The sequence below is a fragment of the Limtongia smithiae genome (genome assembly GCF_038497785.1).
Source record: "Limtongia smithiae strain NRRL Y-17922 unplaced genomic scaffold V1518scaffold_1, whole genome shotgun sequence".
NCBI classification, from domain to species: domain Eukaryota; kingdom Fungi; phylum Ascomycota; class Lipomycetes; order Lipomycetales; family Lipomycetaceae; genus Limtongia; species Limtongia smithiae.
In genome coordinates this window covers 1,145,014-1,163,588 of record NW_027117622.1, presented here as the reverse complement: position 1 = coordinate 1,163,588, position 18,575 = coordinate 1,145,014, and the positions used below count along the sequence as shown (strand labels likewise).

The 18,575-nt window shown below is 48.5% G+C and overlaps 8 protein-coding genes and 1 non-coding gene across 9 annotated transcripts; 6 read left to right on the top strand and 3 right to left on the bottom strand.

The window, feature by feature from the left end:
• The first annotated feature begins 9 nt into the window (after positions 1–9).
• Positions 10–1,224, top strand: V1518DRAFT_28973 (60S ribosomal uL11 domain-containing protein). Its single transcript, XM_066901081.1, has 7 exons — positions 10–259; positions 324–422; positions 481–528; positions 618–659; positions 715–932; positions 992–1,020; positions 1,087–1,224. Exons 1-7 carry the CDS (start codon positions 47–49, stop codon positions 1,146–1,148), a joined length of 711 nt encoding a protein of 236 aa, XP_066762112.1. The 5' UTR covers positions 10–46; the 3' UTR covers positions 1,149–1,224.
• Positions 1,225–1,571: 347 nt separating this feature from the next.
• On the top strand, positions 1,572–2,666 carry V1518DRAFT_430628 (epsilon subunit of F1F0-ATP synthase). The gene is made up of 5 exons (XM_066906175.1): positions 1,572–1,805; positions 1,861–1,883; positions 2,116–2,246; positions 2,308–2,396; positions 2,449–2,666. Exons 1-5 carry the CDS (start codon positions 1,671–1,673, stop codon positions 2,569–2,571), a joined length of 501 nt encoding a protein of 166 aa, XP_066762111.1. The 5' UTR covers positions 1,572–1,670; the 3' UTR covers positions 2,572–2,666.
• A 148-nt stretch (positions 2,667–2,814) lies between these two features.
• On the bottom strand, positions 2,815–4,374 carry V1518DRAFT_409332 (uncharacterized protein). The gene is made up of 2 exons (XM_066902348.1): positions 4,196–4,374; positions 2,815–4,128 (listed from the first exon to the last, which is right to left on the bottom strand). Exons 1-2 carry the CDS (start codon positions 4,300–4,302, stop codon positions 3,120–3,122), a joined length of 1,116 nt encoding a protein of 371 aa, XP_066762110.1. The 5' UTR covers positions 4,303–4,374; the 3' UTR covers positions 2,815–3,119.
• A 161-nt stretch (positions 4,375–4,535) lies between these two features.
• V1518DRAFT_t9 lies at positions 4,536–4,646 on the top strand. Its single transcript has one exon. It is a non-coding gene; the product is annotated as a tRNA-Leu (tRNA).
• Positions 4,647–6,398: 1,752 nt separating this feature from the next.
• Positions 6,399–10,530, top strand: V1518DRAFT_369330 (SNF2 family N-terminal domain-containing protein; the record flags this gene model as incomplete). Its single annotated transcript, XM_066901269.1, has 5 exons — positions 6,399–6,552; positions 6,602–6,655; positions 6,711–6,757; positions 6,808–7,093; positions 7,145–10,530. 5 exons carry the CDS (start codon positions 6,399–6,401, stop codon positions 10,528–10,530), a joined length of 3,927 nt encoding a protein of 1,308 aa, XP_066762109.1.
• A 193-nt stretch (positions 10,531–10,723) lies between these two features.
• On the top strand, positions 10,724–12,019 carry V1518DRAFT_409325 (HAD-like domain-containing protein). Its single transcript, XM_066902347.1, has 3 exons — positions 10,724–10,924; positions 11,021–11,089; positions 11,145–12,019. The coding sequence occupies exons 1-3, from the start codon at positions 10,840–10,842 to the stop codon at positions 11,894–11,896; spliced, it is 906 nt and encodes a 301-aa protein (XP_066762108.1). The 5' UTR covers positions 10,724–10,839; the 3' UTR covers positions 11,897–12,019.
• On the bottom strand, positions 11,914–14,285 carry V1518DRAFT_409322 (dihydroxy-acid/6-phosphogluconate dehydratase). Its single transcript, XM_066902346.1, has 5 exons — positions 14,052–14,285; positions 13,866–13,987; positions 13,749–13,806; positions 13,578–13,694; positions 11,914–13,517 (listed from the first exon to the last, which is right to left on the bottom strand). The coding sequence occupies exons 1-5, from the start codon at positions 14,123–14,125 to the stop codon at positions 12,068–12,070; spliced, it is 1,821 nt and encodes a 606-aa protein (XP_066762107.1). The 5' UTR covers positions 14,126–14,285; the 3' UTR covers positions 11,914–12,067.
• Positions 14,286–14,444: 159 nt separating this feature from the next.
• V1518DRAFT_409320 (nitric oxide synthase-interacting) lies at positions 14,445–15,861 on the top strand. Its single transcript, XM_066902345.1, has 3 exons — positions 14,445–14,516; positions 14,574–15,271; positions 15,326–15,861. The coding sequence occupies exons 1-3, from the start codon at positions 14,494–14,496 to the stop codon at positions 15,547–15,549; spliced, it is 945 nt and encodes a 314-aa protein (XP_066762106.1). The 5' UTR covers positions 14,445–14,493; the 3' UTR covers positions 15,550–15,861.
• On the bottom strand, positions 15,458–18,547 carry V1518DRAFT_409316 (uncharacterized protein). Its single transcript, XM_066902344.1, has 7 exons — positions 18,144–18,547; positions 17,814–18,088; positions 17,533–17,757; positions 16,734–17,480; positions 15,985–16,681; positions 15,782–15,927; positions 15,458–15,722 (listed from the first exon to the last, which is right to left on the bottom strand). The coding sequence occupies exons 1-7, from the start codon at positions 18,402–18,404 to the stop codon at positions 15,632–15,634; spliced, it is 2,442 nt and encodes an 813-aa protein (XP_066762105.1). The 5' UTR covers positions 18,405–18,547; the 3' UTR covers positions 15,458–15,631.
• Between the last annotated feature and the right edge of the window lie 28 nt (positions 18,548–18,575).

Here is an 18,575-nt window from a genome sequence, read left to right as displayed (position 1 = left end):
ACAAGGCCAGTGAATCGTGGAAAATCATCTGAATTTACAGTTCACGATGTGCGGCTCGACCGCTGCGCCCTGCTCGCTACTCGAAAAATTTAACGCGCAAGAGCTAGGGCTTAAACCTAACAGAAACGCAGTCACCCTTAACTGTCGGGAGTTTCAGCTCTGTCTGAGCTTAACGATCTCGAGTTCGTCTTCAAGGCCTGATTGTAAATACCCCACCCCTCGTCATCAACAGCCATCTACAATCAAAATGCCGCCAAAAGTGAGTTCCTTATTATCAATGCGGTGCTGGAAGCTTGGGTATTAATCTTCGGTTTTATGAATAGTTCGACCCCAACGAGATCAAAATTATCTACCTGAGAGCCACGGGTGGTGAGGTTGGTGCTTCTGCCGCGCTTGCTCCTAAGATTGGTCCTCTCGGTCTCGTACGTATTTATTATATTGAAGGCGTTTTGTAGGAGAATACTTACGACGGTCATTTAGTCTCCCAAGAAGGTCGGCGAAGATATCGCGAAGGCTACCACCAAATTCGTAAGCAATACACGTGCAGCTCATGATAAAGAAATGTCTAATCTGTACAACAGAAAGGTATTCGCGTCACGGTTCAGCTCACAATCCAGAACCGTCAGGCCGTCGTCTCTGTCGTTCCCGCTGCTTCTTCGGTACGTATTCAATGCATGAAGTATTTCTTGATTTCATCTAACAGTCGTTCTATAGCTGGTTATCACCGCTCTGAAGGAGCCCCCAAGAGACCGCAAGAAAGACAAGAACGTCAAGCACAGTGGCAACCTTACTCTGGAGAGCATCATTGATATTGCCCGAGAAATGCGGTCGAAGAGTTTGGCTAAGGAGCTGTCGGGTACGGTCAAGGAGGTGTTGGGAACTGCTCAGTCTGTCGGCTGCCGAGTTGAGGGCCAGAATCCTCATGATATCATGTATGTTTGTGTTGAAATATGTTGTACTTGGTTTTGATTGCTAATTTTTTTTTTCATAGTGACGGCATTAACAGCGGAGATATTGATAGTAAGTTCTTTCTTGATTTTATTTAACATGACTCAATGCTAACTGAAATTAGTCCCGGCCGAATAGATATGGAACTCCGCAATGGTTTCTGGCCTGGCGAAAAGTTGTGTATTCTATATGAGGGGTAAATAATAAATTACTATGACTCGTTCAGTGGACTCGCGATATTTCTGTTACTTCTGTTTGCCAACACTCTGGTGCACGATTGGTATTACTTTTGTATGCCCTCTTTTTCAGTATCGTGCACCTATTTTGGCGCAAACTAGATTAATTTGCTTACTTACTCACCGCACTGTTTTATGGAATGAGATGAGCAGTGAGGTCCATTTTCAGCAGCATAAATTTTCGTTGAGTAGCAGATCGTAGGCATATTTACACAGAATAAGTTAATAGAGTAAAGAGACCGACTACCAGAGTGTGCACTCGTGTTGTCGAGTGTCGAATGTCGAATTTCACGAAAACGTTGGCCTGCAGCAGTGTTGCTAGAAGGGGCTTGTAGAGTATTTTGAGCCCTATTCCACGGGCTATGCCAGTGCTGTCCAATCAACTCACTCCTCGAAAAACAAACCTCGGACCTCAACAGCACCGCACCTGTCGTTTGTTGCGTCCGATTACACCTCTCGACTCGCTCGACTATTCCCTGATTCGATATGGCTGCACTTCGGCTTAGCACTAAATCCATCCTTCGTTCACGACAACTGGTGGCTTCGTGGAAGGGGTCGTTCCGCGGCTACGCGGATGTTCCCGCGGACAAGATCAGATTGAGCTTGACGCTTCCCCACCAGGTATGCAATACTAAGGCTTGACTGAGTACAGGTCTTCAATTAACTGAGAATATAGATCATTTACCAGAACTCTGACGTGTAAGTTCAATGCTGTAATTTCTGCGCGGATTGTCGAAGTCTCGGACCCACGTTTGCATTTTTTTGAGCTCGGCATGCACACTGCCCTCAATACGAATACCATAGTGCATACTTGGTCAAGAATTTGTGTCATTTATGACTTAGATTTTCATTACAGCGTTATATCATGCTGCCTGTGAACGTGGGGAAGTATTTCAGATTGGTTGAACAGCATGGCTAATATCGGCAACAGTGTTCAGGTGAACCTTCCGGCTGTCACCGGTGATTTGGGTGTGCTGGCAAACCACGTTCCCACCATCGAGCAGCTGCGACCAGGTGTTGTTGATGTTGTTGAGGAGGGCGGCGTCACCAAACAATTCTTCGGTATGCGCGTCTAGCTGGGGTATTGATCAACCTCGTCCAGCCTAACTGACAATATAAATAGTTTCCAGCGGATTTGCCATTGTTCAACCCGGATCCGAGCTCAGCATTAACGCTGTCGAGGCTTATCCCCTGGAGGACTTCAGTGCTGAGGTGTGTTCGTTGTTTGCATGAGTGCTTAGTTTAGGTGACTAATTCAGAAAAGGCGATCCGTGCACAGCTGGCCGAGGCGCAGAAGAACTCGACTGTTGCCGCTAGCGAAATCGACCAGATCGAGGCCAAGATTGAGCTAGAGGTTTTGGAGGCATTAGCGGCTGTTGCGAAGTAGAGGAACAGATGATTGGCTTGTGATCAATGGCATAGACTACTATCTACTTGGGCGTGTATAAGCTGAACAATGAAGTTGCGACATGTTCTATAACGTAGTGTAGTTTAACTACGTCGACGTATGAGATATATAATGTCGGTCGTGTATGCCTGACCAGACTGTACGTGTGGACACCAAGCTCACTGCGATGTGTAATTACAACGCCAACTACATGGATCATAACTCGTTAAGCGTGCACAAAGTCTCCTAGACAGATGTAGACGGTATTATTTTAGTACGTCCTTAAAATCTACAGTGCCGTCGATGCTTAATTCAAAATAAGCTACTCCTGAAGGTTTATTAAGCTTCATTACTTGACCTATAGTGCTTAGCGTTAGCAATCGTACTCAATAGTTCTAATTATCGTAATCACCTCAGCAACAGGGGATTCTACACCCAATTGGGTATTGCTATATACATATACACATTGATAACCGAAAAGAGATAATAGATAATTCCCAGAGATAATATTCACAGAGACGATAAGCCTTCCAGATAATTGCTGATATCTATATATTATGAACGCCATTAACATGCAGATGACCCACCGGAAATGCAGTCAAAATGTCTGACAAATCACCCCACCATGCAGATCCGAACTTTTGATACCAGTCTATGGTAATTTGTATGCCATATTCAAATTCCATTTTCTGAACCCATCCTAATGAGCTTAATCGAGACGCGTCAATCGCATAACGTTGGTCGTTGAACGGTCGATCGCCGGTAAATTCAATCCACTTGTTGTAGTCCTTCTCTTCCACTCCCAGCTTTTGCAATAGCATTTTGCACAAATTTAAATTAGAAAGCTCATCCGTAGTGCCGATGTTGTAAATCTGGCCAACGTCTCCAAAATGTAAAACCGTGTCGAGAGCATCAACAGCATCTCCTGCGTATAAGTATCTTCGCGTGTTCTTGCCGTCTCCATGTACAAAACATTTGCCTCCATTGTCCAATAGACAAATAAACTTCGGAATGATTTTTTCCGGAAACTGATGTGGGCCATACACATTATTGCATCTCACAATAATAATAGGCATCTTATAACTCTTGTAATAAGCATTCGCAAGCATATCAGCAGCAGCTTTCGAAGCTGCATATGGATTTGTAGGTGCCAAAATTGCGGACTCAAGTAGCGCAACGTCATCATGGTTAACTTCGCCATATACCTCGTCTGTGGACATATGTATAAAGCGAGACACATTAGCAGCTCTAGCGCATTCAAGAAGCACATGAGTTCCGTAAGCGTTTACCGCGGTGAATTCGGACGACTGCCCTCCAAACGATCGGTCGACATGACTCAATGCCGCCATATGTATGATAGTATCAATTGCATATTCCTTTAAAACAGCAGTGACTTCAACCGTCTTTGTAACGTCGCCCTTAACAAACTTGAAGTTGGTGCAATTATCCAAGACATACCCAATATTGTTTATAGAAGCACAGTAATCCATGGCATCAAAGCAAATCACATTATAATGAGGGTACTGTATAGCTAAATGCCGAACTAGCCATGAGGCACTTGAATAGCATAGTTAGTTTACACAATACCAATGCACTTCAGAGTAATTATACACCGACTACTTACATGAACCCCGCACCGCCTGAAACTAATATGTTGTTGATCCCTGCCGCCTTTTCAAACTTCGTTGTTCCCATGAACAAGGGGGAATCTTTCCACAAAGCATCCCTCATGACAAGTGCCGCTTAATCTAGAGGAGCACGATGCAAACTGAGTACCGAAGATAGATCGACATTTGTGCGCTGCTGACACGTGCAGCATTACATCATCAGCTACTTAAGTGCATACACAGTATGGTGTTGTTCACTCTATTGATGATAGCCACGTTATCTTTATGGCATAAATGTGGCGCTCTTTGTGTATAAAATGCTGTATGGGATCAAAATTCCCATTTTCTAGAATGACAGGCAACTTGGCCGAGTTGGTCTAAGGCGTTCGACTCAAGAGAAGATCTCTTTCACCTATCTGGTGGTTTCGAATCTCGCAAGGGGCGTGAGTTCGAATCTCACAGTTGTCAATTTTTTAAGCTATCCTACTGCTGAGAGTATGTTTGTTTTAATTTTTTTGAGAAATCCAAAAAAACAATATGACATCTGTTTAGCAAACAAAGTAAATGCGTAGTCTTAGTGGTGTTATGCTTTCGAGATGTGGAAAGAGCGATGAGGATGCACGGGCGACGCGAACGTTGAACAAGTGCTCACTAGCATCGGTCGCGCTCACTGTGCTCAGGCTTAAGTCTTTTGTACCTTGGGACACTGAAAGCCGTAACTTCACCAGCAGACCCCGAAGTCCAACTATATCGCGTCAACCTCATCTGCTCAGCACGACGGTATTTTCTTCGCCTCTCAGGACATTCGCATATTTGTCTCGCTTGGCATACAGCTTTGATTTTTTCTGCTTAGTTTACTATAGCAAGGCCCGCCTCCATCGTGTCTTTGCGATCGTATGTGGTATGCTATATCCACGACCATTTCCACAAGTGAGTGTACACCTGCTTTCCATACCTTTGCGCAAAGTTGTATGACTTTTACTGGTTTATTGTTTGTATATGCGTGTGTCTATCTTTTAAAGATTTTTTGGAGGTGCCGCTCTCGAGGTGGTGTGTGATCTTTGTTGACCGAAGCTGTGTTCTTGTCACGCGGTGGTGAACTTTGACCCTGTTCAATTCTTTGTTGCTCACGATGTAAATCTCATTCATCTATTTTTTCCGGACGAAGACTTATCCTGTTTCTATCTGCCTCTCTTTCTTGTCGATAGGCGACAAGGTGGCGTTTCATGCTGTCTGCAGACGTTGTTCCCTTCCGGATCAAACAAATCACATCTGTATCTCAAATGCTCTTTGATCCTAGGAGTTACTAACAGATTGCTGTGATTGCAGACAAGCCGATTTGCATTTAAGTCACGATGAGTGAGGGGGCAGCTGTGCGTGCGCTATCGAGCATGCACTTAGAGACTATCGTGCCTACTACTCATGACAGCGACGATGAGCTTAGTGAGCTCTCTGCTGCTGAAGGCAACCGAGTCGCAGATGATAGTGGCAGCGCTGATGAGGAAACTAACGCGATGTCCGATGGAGAGTCTCTGGAGTCCGAAAGATCAGCATCCGACTTTAACAACGATAGTGGTGATGAAATGGAAGTCGATAGCCAAGAAACAGAGGAGGAAGATATACGAAAGGGTGCAGCTTCACAAACCAACCTTGAAAGCACCGTAGCCTCAGTGTCGGCAGGTACAACTGATAGCGAGAGCGACATCTGCGAATTACAATCTGCGTCTGTTAATGGAAGCTTGTCCAACGACAAGTCATCCAAGCTCAAGAAGAAGGTCGAATACTATGATCCCGAATTGTACGGACTTCGACGGAGCGTGAGTCATTCTATGTTGGCAAGAGGAATTTATATTTAAACATCTACTAACGTTGCTGCAAGAATCGGTCGCATACGGCGCCAGATCGTTTCATTGAAGTATGTTAATAGCTAATGTCTTGTTTTGGATTACAATTACTAATTCACATAAGGTTGATGTTACGGATGAGAGCGATGATCCTACTAAAGGTCGTAAGTCGGCTAAGCGACAATCTTCTAAATGTGTGTCCTTCGAATCACTGTTGTTCATTACTTGTTCTCACCCATCCTCTGTAATAGTATCTGCTTTGCTGCCGACTCAATCTCAGTCTTCCGACGACAGCGACGACTATGGACAGAGTTCACATTCGCGGTCCAAGAAGAGAAGAAAGTACAGCGCAGCTCCGAAGACGCAAAGTGCAGAAATGCGTTTTTCAACACGGAACAACAAGACCTTAAACTATAATGAAGACGATATGGACGACAGTTTCGATCTGAGTGACGATGACGAGGAAGAGATGCCAACTAAGCAAGTGAACAAAAAGGCTGCAAATTTGGATATCTACAATCATGACTACGGTGTGTATTTTTATAGCTCTAAGCTCTTGATTTTCGCTAACATAGCTAGACCATCAAGCTATTGATCTTGTGCTCGATCATAGAACCCCAGTTGCTGCAGATGGTCGGTATTTACGACAATTTTGTGATTGGATCTCAGGTTAATGTTTTATTTCCAGATCCAACTCCGACTGCTGCTGTACCCTCCGACAAACTCGACTACTATGTACGTGCCTATGACTAGGTTATGTGTGGCTGTGCTAACTACTTCCCTAGGTCAAATGGCAAGGGCTGGCCCATTTGCACAACACGTGGGAAAGCTATCAAGCCCTTCGCGATTTGAAAGGCGCCAAGCGACTTGAAAATTACATACGACATAATGTTATTCTGGACGCCCAAGTGAGAACTGATCCCTTAACGACTCAAGAAGAGATAGAGGCTATGGACATTGAACGGGAGCGTTTGCGCGAAAATTACGAGGAGTATAAGTCTGTTGAGCGTGTGGTCTCGTCCGAACGAGTCAAACTTAACGGCACAGTTACCCTACAGTATTTGGTTAAATGTATGATCATACTTTGGATCTATCGACACATTAGCTAACTTCTACTGCTAGGGAGACGATTACCATACGACGCTTGCACATGGGAGAATGCTCAAGAAATTGCGATAATCGCAAGACGCGCCGTTGATCAGTTTTTGTCACGATCAAATTCTAAACTTCTTCCATTAAACAGTACCAACTACACCAAGTCTCGACCTCGATTTGAAAAGCTTACAGAGCAGCCATCTTACGTGAAGAACGGCGAACTGCGAGACTTTCAGCTGACCGGTGTGAATTGGATGGCGTTTTTATGGTCTCGCAATGAGAATGGTATTCTTGCGGATGAGATGGGCCTCGGGAAAACTGTGCAGACTGTCGCATTTCTATCTTGGCTAGTATATGCCCGCAAGCAGCATGGCCCGTTCCTGGTTGTCGTTCCTCTGTCGACAGTACCTGCTTGGCAGGAGACCCTGGACTTGTGGGCACCGGATTTGAATTATATTGTGTACATTGGAAACACGCAGGCACGTCAACTTATGCGTGACTATGAGTTTTACGTCGACGGGAACAAGAAAAAGCCGAAGTTTAATATCCTATTAACGACTTACGAGTATATCTTGAAGGATCGATCCGAGCTGGGTGCTGTCAAATGGCGATATCTTGCAGTTGATGAAGCACATCGATTAAAGAATTCTACTTCAGCCCTCTATGAGTCTCTGCAAGGATTTAAAGTGGAGAACCGGTTACTTATCACGGGAACTCCGCTACAGAATAATATTCGGGAACTAGCAGCTCTAATCGACTTTTTGATGCCAGGAAAGATGCATATTGACCTGGAAATCGACTTTGAGACTCCAGGAGCGAACCAAGAAAAATATATTCGGGATTTGCATGAAAGATTGAAGCCGTTTATTTTGCGAAGACTAAAGAAGGACGTGGAGAAGTCATTACCTTCGAAGTCAGAGCGCATATTACGCGTCGAGCTTTCCGATATGCAAACGGACTACTACAAGAACATCATCTCTCGGAATTACAGCGCATTGAATGCTGGAGCTACTGGTGGTTCCCAGCTGAGTCTTCTGAATATCATGATGGAGCTGAAAAAGGCTAGCAACCATCCTTATTTGTTTCCTAACGCAGAACAACAATTTTTGGACAGCACCGAAGGAGAAGCTACCCGGGATGTTATACTACGCGGAATGATCATGAACAGCGGCAAGATGGTATTGCTGGACAAGCTATTAGGACGACTTCGAAAGGATGGACACAGAGTACTTATCTTTAGTCAGATGGTACGAATGCTGGACATTTTAGCGGATTATCTCGTGCATCGCGGGCTACCTTTTCAACGACTTGACGGCACAGTTCCCGCTGCAACGCGCAGGATAGCCATTGACCACTTTAATGCGGCAGGAAGTCCGGATTTTGTGTTCTTACTTAGTACTCGCGCTGGAGGTCTTGGTATCAATTTGATGACGGCAGACACAGTTATTATTTTTGATTCAGATTGGAATCCGCAGGCGGATTTACAGGCGATGGCGCGAGCACATCGTATTGGACAGAAGTCTCACGTTATGGTGTACAGATTTGTATCGAAAGATACAGTCGAGGAGGAAGTTCTTGAACGAGCCCGGCGAAAGATGATTTTAGAGTACGCCATTATTTCTTTAGGAATTACTGACACTAGTAGCGCATCGAAGAAGCCTGAGCCAACGAGCAAGGAATTGAGCGCTATCCTGAAGTTTGGAGCCGGGAATATGTTCAAAGCGAATCAGAATCAGGAGAAACTTGAGAATATGAATCTCGATGATATTCTTGAGCATGCCGAAGATCACAATACTACGCCGGATCTGGGAGAGTCGCATCTGGGAGGCGAAGAGTTTTTGAAGCAGTTTGAAGTGACAGACTACAAAGCGGACGTGAGCTGGGATGACATAATTCCGGCAAATGACCTAGCTCGAATTAAGGAAGAAGATCAAAAAAGAAAGGATCAGGAATATCTTGAAGAACAAATTGAAATGAGCAGTCGACGGAAGGCTGCGATGAAGTCCCTCACTAATGAGGACGAAGAGTCCGATGACGGGACCGATCAGCGCGAAGCACGGCGAAAAGAACGAGCAATGCGAAGAAAGCAGGAAGCCGAAGAAGCAAGCGATCCCAACGCATTGTCGGAAAAGGATATTCGAACGGTTTACAAATCTATTTTACGATATGGTGATTTGCGAGAGCGGTGGGATCGGATTGTGTCTGACGGATCTTTTTCGAACAAGGACTCTGAAGTGATCAAAAAGATCTATGATGAGATTGTTGAGACGAGTAAGAGCGAAATTGCACGGCAAGAAGCGAAGCGTTTAGAGCAATCACAGCAGGCCATTGATAACGGTAAACGGAAAGAGCGAAAGGCTGTTCTGTTTGATTACAAAGGAATCAAAAACCTGAACGCAGAGCTGATTCTCCAGAGACCACTTGACATGAAGGTCCTGTACGACGCGATCCCGGACGCTGATATGTACTCGTTTAAGCTCAATGGCAATGTGAAGTCGGTTCATGGATGGACTTGCGAGTGGTCAATCGTTCAGGACAACATGCTACTGATCGGCGTACGAAAGTACGGCTATGGTGCGTGGACCAGCATTCGTGATGATCCGACACTATCACTGGGAGATAAATTTTTTCTTGATGAGCACCGGATTGAGAAGAAGGAAGAGCGTGCGAAGGAAGAGAAGCCGGGATCGAAGGCACCAGGTCCGGTGCACCTTGGCCGACGGGTGGAATATTTAATTTCGTGGCTTCGAGACATTGCCAATGGCACAGACACGGAGCCTCGCCGACGTAAGAGGACAGCAGTACCGAAGATCGTAAGAGCGAATGGGTCTGCATCACCAGCTCCGATGCCGGCGAAGCTGAAGGCCGAATCGGTCGATGGCGCGGGCGTACATGAACGGTCGGCTAGTGTTGGAAGCGCGACTGCCAAGCCCGAGCGCCCTATCAAGGCTGAGCGCTCGATCAAGACCGAAAAACAAGCAAAATCTGAGCGTGCGTCTAAGACAAAGTCAGAGCGGCTGACAAAGTCAGAGAAGCCGCCGAAGGCTCTGCGCGAGACGAAGACCAAGAGCTCGGCTGGCCGTCGTGATAATGGCGATGACGATGTGAGTGACTACTCGAGTATGGACGAGAGCTCGTGCAAAGACATGATGCATCCGTGCCGGCAGAGCTTGCGCCGGCTGCGCCAGGGCGGCGACGGGCTTGACCGAAGCGAGTGGGCAATTATCTTGAAGCGAGAGCTGATCGCTGTCGGCGACTACATACAGCAGCGGATAGCGGCCGTGCCAAAGGAAGACCAGGAGCGGCTGCACAAACACCTATGGGTGTTTGTCAGTTACTACTGGCCGGTGAGTGTCTCATCAAAAAAGATATCGGCTATGTACATGAAGCTGCGCGAGCCGAAGAGTGCATAATATCAAGCCAAGAGTGCTTGGTGAGGGCGTTTTATTTGTTTGTATTTGCAATTTTTTAACGTTGTATGTTCAACAGTTTCGTTATCGGACGTCATTTTCTTTATCTGTTTGTTTTGGATTCATGTGTTCGGGGTGTGTAAGTCAAATCTTAAATAATTTTAAGACTTCAGCTGCGCAATTTCTGATGGCCTTGAGTCGCGATGCGTTCGGCGGAGTGTGGGGGTCACCTGCGGCGCTTGCGGTCGAGCTTCATCCGCACGAGCCCAGAGACATACAACCGCTCGTACGACGACCGCATAAAGAGTAACAATGGCAGGTCCCGCGAAAATAACCACGAAGGAAGAAGCCGAGGCGTTTTTAGACAAATATGACGACTTTTTGTTTGACTGCGACGGTGAGTTCTTCGCGACGGTTTGAGTTTGAGCTCATGAATTCAGGCAATAGAGAGGAAGGATAGACGAGAACTAAGCTGACGACAAAATTGACGCAGGTGTGCTGTGGCAGGGAGATCATCTGCTTCCTTATGTTAGAGAAACATTGGACTTGCTCCGGTCGCGAGGTAAGAATGAGGCACTGAAAGTTAGGTCTTGGATGTATTTAATCGTGAGCGGCAGGCAAGAGACTCATTTTTGTGACGAACAACTCGACCAAGTCGCGACACGCATATACCAAGAAGTTTGCGAAGCTTGGAATCGCTGTGACGGCGGAGGAAATATTTGGATCCGCTTACTCGTCCGCGGTGTACTTGTCAAAGGTGGTCAAATTCCCTGCTGATAAGAAGGTGCTCGTCCTTGGCGAGGCCGGCATCGAGGAGGAGCTTGAGAGCGAGGGAATCAAGTACATTGGTGGTTCGGATGCGTCGCTGCGGCGGCAAATCACGGAGGAGGACTACGGCGCGATCGTGGCGGACCCCGAGATCGGGTGCGTGCTGTGTGGGCTGGATCTGCATATCAACTATCTCAAGCTCTCAATGGCGCTGGTCAACATCCAGGTACCGGAGACGCTCTTCCTCGCCACAAACATCGACTCGACGTACCCGACACATGGCAAACTGTTCCCTGGTGCCGGCACGATTTCTGCGCCACTCATACTGGCGTCCAAGCGTACCCCAGTCGCGCTAGGTAAGCCGTCGCAGGCGATGATGGACTGCATCAAGGCCAAGTTCGAGTTTGCGCCGGAGCGCGCGTGCATGGTCGGTGACCGTATCGATACCGATATGCGCTTCGGCATCGAGGGCGGGCTTGGTACGCTCTTTGTGCTCACTGGCGTTAACAAGGAGAACGAGATCTTGGCCGAAGACCAGACCATTGTGCCAACTAACTACATGAGCAAACTGGGTGACATCTACGAGCTTTTGCGGGAGTAGGGTGGACATCATAGACGATAGACTTGTTGTTGATAGACTTACCATCGGCTATTTGGTGAAGAGTACTCTTTTGTCATATTTTGTACAATATAAGCCTGACTAGTCAGTCGGGCCATGCAAAAACCATATAGTACGACCACAGTCCAAAACTTTTACGTGTATATAATCCTTTTAGTCGTCGTCGGTGACACAACCCCGGCTCGCATTTGTCACGTTCTTCGCGTACTTAAAAAGCGTTCCGCGCGTGTACCGCAGCGGCGGTGGAGTCCAGCCATTTTTCCGCTCAGCAAGGACCTCGTCCGACACCAACCAGTCGATGACCTTACGCTCCGAGTCAATGATGATTTCATCGCCATCCTTCACGAACGCGATCGGGCCACCGTCCTGTGCCTCAGGCACGATGTGGCCGATCAAGAAACCGTGGGAACCGCCGCTGAACCGGCCGTCGGTGAGCAGCGCGACATCCTTGCCGAGCCCAGCGCCCATGAGAGCACTAGATGGCTTGAGCATCTCAGGCATGCCGGGACCGCCGCGGGGACCCTCGTAGCGGATGATGGCGACGGTCTTCTCACCCTTCTTGAGCTCGCCGTTCTCGAGGGCCTTGATGAACGCCTCCTCGGTGTCGAAGGCACGGGCCTTGCCCTTGAAGACAGTACCCTCCTTACCAGTGATCTTGCCCACAGAGCCACCTGGAGCGAGATTGCCACGAAGAATCTGCAGATGGCCTGTCTTCTTGATGGGATCGGCAAACGGCTTGAAAATCTGCTGGTCCTTGGGCAAGTCCGGGAATTTGGACACATTCTCCTTCAGTGTCTTGCCGGTAACAGTAATAGTGCTGCCGTCAATGACGCCCTCATTGATCAAGAACTTGATAACTGCTGGCGTACCACCAAGAGCAAGCAAGTCCGCCATGACGTACTTGCCACTAGGCTTAAAATCAGCAAGCATGGGAGTGCGGTCGCTGACGGCTTGGAAGTCCTCTAGGGTGAGCTTAAGGCCGACGGAGTGCGCGATGGCTATCAAGTGCAGTACGGCGTTGGTTGAGCCACCAGTGATAGTGACATAGACCATCGCGTTCTCAAATGCTTGCCGGGTCATAATGTCGCGTGGGCGGATGTCAAGACGCATGAGGTTCTTGATGGCCTCTCCGACGTCGACACACTCCTGCTTCTTCTCCGGGCTCTCAGCCGGATAAGACGACGAGCCGGGAAGGGTCATGCCCATGGTCTCAGCGGCTGAGGCCATGGTATTGGCTGTATACATGCCACCGCAAGCACCAGCGCCTGGGCAGGCATGGCGAATGATGTCTTTCCGTGTCGTATCGTCGATGGTCTTGGCGATATACTGACCGTAAGCCTGGAAAGCCGAGATAACATCGATGTCGACGTCGGGCATACAGCTGGCGCGACCGGGAGCGATGGTGCCACCGTAGACCATGATCGAGGGCCGGTTGACGCGACCCATAGCCATCAGCACACCTGGCATATTCTTGTCACAACCGGGGATGGAGATGTTTGCGTCATAGTGCTGGCCGAACATGACGGTCTCAATGGAGTCCGCAATGAGGTCGCGAGACTGGAGCGAGTAGCGCATGCCGTCGGTACCCATGGAAATACCGTCACTAGTTAGGCGTCAGCATGAGATGTTTCTCGGGTTGAAAACTGGAATGGCGAACCCCTACCTGACACCAATTGTGTTGAACTGGAGACCCTTGAGGCCAGCCTTGTCGACGCCCTCTCGGATGCGGAAGTTGAGGTCAAGAAGGTGCATGTTGCACGGATTTCCAGAATACCAGATACTGTTCACGCACGGCGTAAGTGACGCGTGCGCGACAACTCAGAATCAATCATACCTCGAAATGCCGACCTGGCCCTTCTTGAAATCGTCATCACTGAAGCCAGTAGCGTACACTGAACGAAGTATTGTAAGTTGCGAACCGAAGGACTATGGTGGCTAGAGGTGTGCTTACGCATAGCCTGCGAAGCGCCCTGCGATTTTGGCAGCGTGATCTCGGCACTGTACTTGTTCAGATCGTTAGGACTGGACTTTCCGTTGTCCGAACTCGTGGATTGCGAGGAGCTAAACCACCGGCTGGAGACACAAGAGTTAGCAACCGCGAGGCGCGATATTATCAAATGCAGGTGAGTATGCACACCTCTGAGGAAACGATGGCCGCGCTGCAAACGCGCTGCGCAACGGAAGCGCACTCAACCTGGTCTGCGACAGCATTGCTTCTTTCTTCTTCGGCCGGGGTGAAGGAGAGTCGGAGCAAAAGTGGCGAAGATGGTTGCGGGGATGAATGAGCAATCAGTTTAACTTTCTTCGACGGCCCTGACTGCTTCAAGCAAAAAAAATTTGAGTTGGGACTTCAGGGCGGGTTGGAAAAATGGGAATATACCAATATTACTATTGGCCCACTTTCAAACCGGTTGCATTTAGTGCGGCGCAGATATGTGCCGAGTCGCCGACCCTCCTGCTGGGTGGACCCCGCATTCTGTCCGAGCCGAATGCGAATACGATCTCAGACTCGACTCTGCTCCTCCATAGCGACAACCACCATCGCGACTTTTACCGCCACTGATTTCACCACTATCGCCATGACCCGCCACTCAAAGCGCAAGTATGTACTCTAGTTTACTGGCCTCCTTGTTCAGATCTGCTGCTGACTGCCACACAGCACTGCGCTTTCATTTTTCACCGCCTACGAGCGCTCCCTGCTCAAGCACTACGGCCGACAATCTCAACGCCTCACCGGCGACTCGTTCCGGCAATTTGATACATGCCACCTATGTTTGATGCCCGCTCGTGACCCCGTTGCGTGTCGCACGCGTGGCCACATTTTCTGCCGGGAATGCATCATGGAGAACTTGCTTGCCCAGGGAATAGAAATCAAGCGCGTGAAGAAGGCGCTGGATCGGCGACGCGACGATGCGGCGCGGATTAAGGCTATTACAGACGAAGAAGAGCGCGAGTCGCGGATAATGGAATTTGAGACGTTGCAGAGTGGTATTCAGACGGCAGAAGGGAGGATGCGGAAACGTGCGCGTGTGGAGGAGCAAGGCGGTCGTCGCTCTGAGGTTTGTGCTGCTGCTGCTCTGCTACCAGCCACCAACGGCGACGCCGAGGATAGCAAAAAAATTGCGTCGTTCTGGATTCCGTCATTAACTCCTGCCATCACCGAGTCCGATTCTATAGAGCCGCCGAAGCTGTACCCAATATGCCCGGCCTCTGCTTCAGATGACATTCATATTATCTCCCTGAAGTCACTCATCTCCGTCAAGTTTCAGCTGCTGCATTCCTCATCATCCTCGTCTCCAGCGCAACGAATATGTCCATCATGCGACAAAATCTTTGGTTCCGTACTAGACGCATACCGTAAGTGTATCCTTCTAGCCTCTCTGTGCGTTTTCTGATATTTTTCTCCTATAGTTGCAACGCCATGCGGTCATCTCATCTGCAAAAATTGCTACGGAAAGGTCATGAAACCTATGCACGCTGGCGAGCGACTTGAGTGCTATACTTGCCAGGCAGATCTATCCGGCAAAGGCAACGGCGAAGATACTCTACTATTATTCCTGCCGCGCGAAGGCACCGGCTACTCTGCCGGTGGAAAAGCAGTCGTCGAAAAAGCTGGGATCGCTTTCCAAGGGTGAATGATAATCTTTTTGTATAAATTTACTTTCATCATACAACCGATCGTCTTCTTGCCTACTTCCCTGTTGCGAAATTGCGAAGCTAGTCATCGATCCTCATCGATGTAAGAACTTCGTTCACTTGCTCCAGGAGTTTGTCGAGAGATTGTCTAGTTCGACTGATGATTTTTGACCTGTTGCAAGACATTAATCAACACATCCCTTATTTCCCTAGCGGTTGTAGGAAACTTACTCGCTCTCAATCATGTCTTTCAGTGCGTCAATCTTGTCACTGCGAACACCTGGTAGTGCGATCTCATGAGTAGCCGGCGGCTCCTGCGGCGACTTCTCAGCAAGCTCTGTTAACATCTTCATGAGCTTTCTAGATTGCTCCATGTCCTGTTTATGTTTGTCAGCATTGTCTCCAGCATTCACATATGATAGTTAGATACGTACGGTCTTAGTGCGTGATGTGAGTCCACGACTATCCTGCAATTTTCCGCGCACTCTCTGCAGCTCCTGTATCCACTTCCGCTCCGCGTCACTGAGTGGAAGTGATTGAGATGCGATTAACCGTGTCTGGAGCGCACTCGCGCGATCCGCCAGCAGTCGCTGCCGATCGACTGCCTTGGCCACATTCGTCGTCATCTCCGTATGCCCTGCCTTGCATATGCGGTCCTGAATCTCGGCCAATTTGAGTAGCTGCCGACGCAGCTCGGCGCGCTGCTCGATTGTCCTCCGGTGAATTTTATAGCCTGCTTTATAGACGCTTTCAATATCAGCGCTCAGCAGCTCGACTACCTCGCCAAAGAAGTTCAGAGTCTCTTCTGACACCATTAAAGGCTCTGTAAAGCTAAACTTTGCTGAGAGCTTTTGCCGCCCGAGCTTGTTTTGTATGCCACTTCCCATGGCAAGCGCATTCAGATTAATATCCATCGGCGTCATGAGCGTCTGATATGTCGTGAGATTCTGCAGTCCGTCACGTCGTGGAGATGCGACCCGCTCAGCTGATGTGACTACAGCAGCTAGTGAATCTTCCAGAACACTCGCCTCGCCTTCGTCGAGGAGCACGTCAACGTGGTCTTCTGACAGTGTAACCAGAGATGTCCCCGAGATGGTATCACGGAGCAAGATCTGTCCGAGAATCCGTGATCTAAAGATCGCAAGTTAGTTTGAAATCATTGCCGGGGCAGTTGGCAACTCACGATTTTGCGTCGCTCAGCGTTATTATGTTTGATTTGATCGGCTTGTCCAAAAACCGCTTGATACTTGTTTCTTTTCCGCTTGTAAACGCATCAATGAGAGCAGAGGTCATAGCTTTGACATTGATCTCCACAATCCGTGTCTCTGTCCCAATGAGAACAAAAGTATCATCGAGCGCGCCTTGAATGAACCAGTAGGACCAGTGCTCTCCGTCAGTAATCTGCGGAGATTTTAAGCTAATGCTCTCGAGAAGAAACATTCGTGGCAATTCGTGTCCCGAGTCGCCGTCGGTAGCCTCCACATAAGCTTCGTATAGAGGATTCTCCCATAACGCAGTGACCGGTGTGTCTTCAAGATACAAATTCACACGACCGCTTTCGTACGACACAAAAAAAATAGTCATGTCGTCGACCTCGAGACTTGTAATATCTGTCGTATTGCCGGCTTTGTAAAGCACTTTTGGAAACGGTTGTAACAGCACCGGTCCTTGTAATTTGACTCCTTGACTATCGACAGATGGTCGCTCAAATGCACATAGATCAATCAGTTCACCGTATCTGTTAGTTCGCGCGGTGATGCCAGTCGATGACTTTGTGACATCCTTGGACTGTACGGAGATATCTGCTACCCAGCTGAACTGTCGCCGTCGAATGAATCGTTCTAGCTTTGACACAGATGGAGAGCTGGCCTCTTTGTCTTCAGCTGCTGCCCATTCCAGCATGAGTTGGATTAGATCACGGTCGATGGCGCTGAGATGATGTTAGTTTTAGCCAGAGAGTCCAATTGGAGAGATTTCCTTACCTCTGTCGTGGAATGAATGGGTTAAGAATGTAGATATCGCCGTCCTTCATCAGCACATAAAGCGCCATTTGGCCTAGACCATGACCGGCGATGCCGAAGCACATGGAGACGGGCTCGAGGCTGGAGGAGGCGCTGATACCATAGGAAAAGTCCCCTTCAGAGGATACGCTTGAAAAATCAAAGCTGAGATCCGGCTCCTCATAGCTAAATGAGACGTCGAACATGCTAACAGAATGATCAGAAGCTGAAGGGAGGGTAGCACCGAGATGGACAAGGCTTACCGGAGGACGTTGTCAGAGGACAGAACCATTAGGCAAGAGTCCTTTTTGGACAAAGGGTGCCAAAGGGTTTTCAAGATGAAATCATTCTCGTCCAGAACTGTCTCGCCGAGAAATTTGTGGCGGACATGGAGACGAGCCTCGGCTCGTCTGGAGAAGCTGGCGAAGGGTAGCGCGCAGACCACAATCTCATGGTCCCCCACGATTGCCAAGTACGTTCCGGTGTCATTGATCTGCAGCTTGCGGATGGTGAAGTTGATGTCGGGAATGCTGAGCGTCTATAATCAAAGCGATTAGTGAGAATTGCACGTCGAGAGAAGAGGTGTGATTGACCTTGTAGTACCGCAAGCTATTCAACGAGTTACGGATGTTCGCGCAGTCTGCGCACCGCACTTCTCCGCCAGTGGCAACAAAAACTTCGCTTCCGCGTACAGCAATCAGCTCTCGCGAGCCGAGATCCTTCATGTCGCGGATATTGAGGTCGCGGTCGCGCCGAGACATGCCAACGCGCTGGTCATGGGTACCCACAACATCGACGAAGATGGGGTGATTTGCAAATGCGTTTTGGAGCTTCGCATTCTTGACGAAGGGCATTGGAGATGGCGCTCCTGCGCGCTGACAGAACGAACGTTGCAGGCGGGGAAGCCGAGGAGGAGGAATAGAAGTACGCGGTCAAGTAAGGAGTTTTGGGACTCTGCTGGAGCCGGCGAGCGGGCACGGCGGCGACAGAATTCAACGTCACGTACATAAAGTAGCAACAGCAGA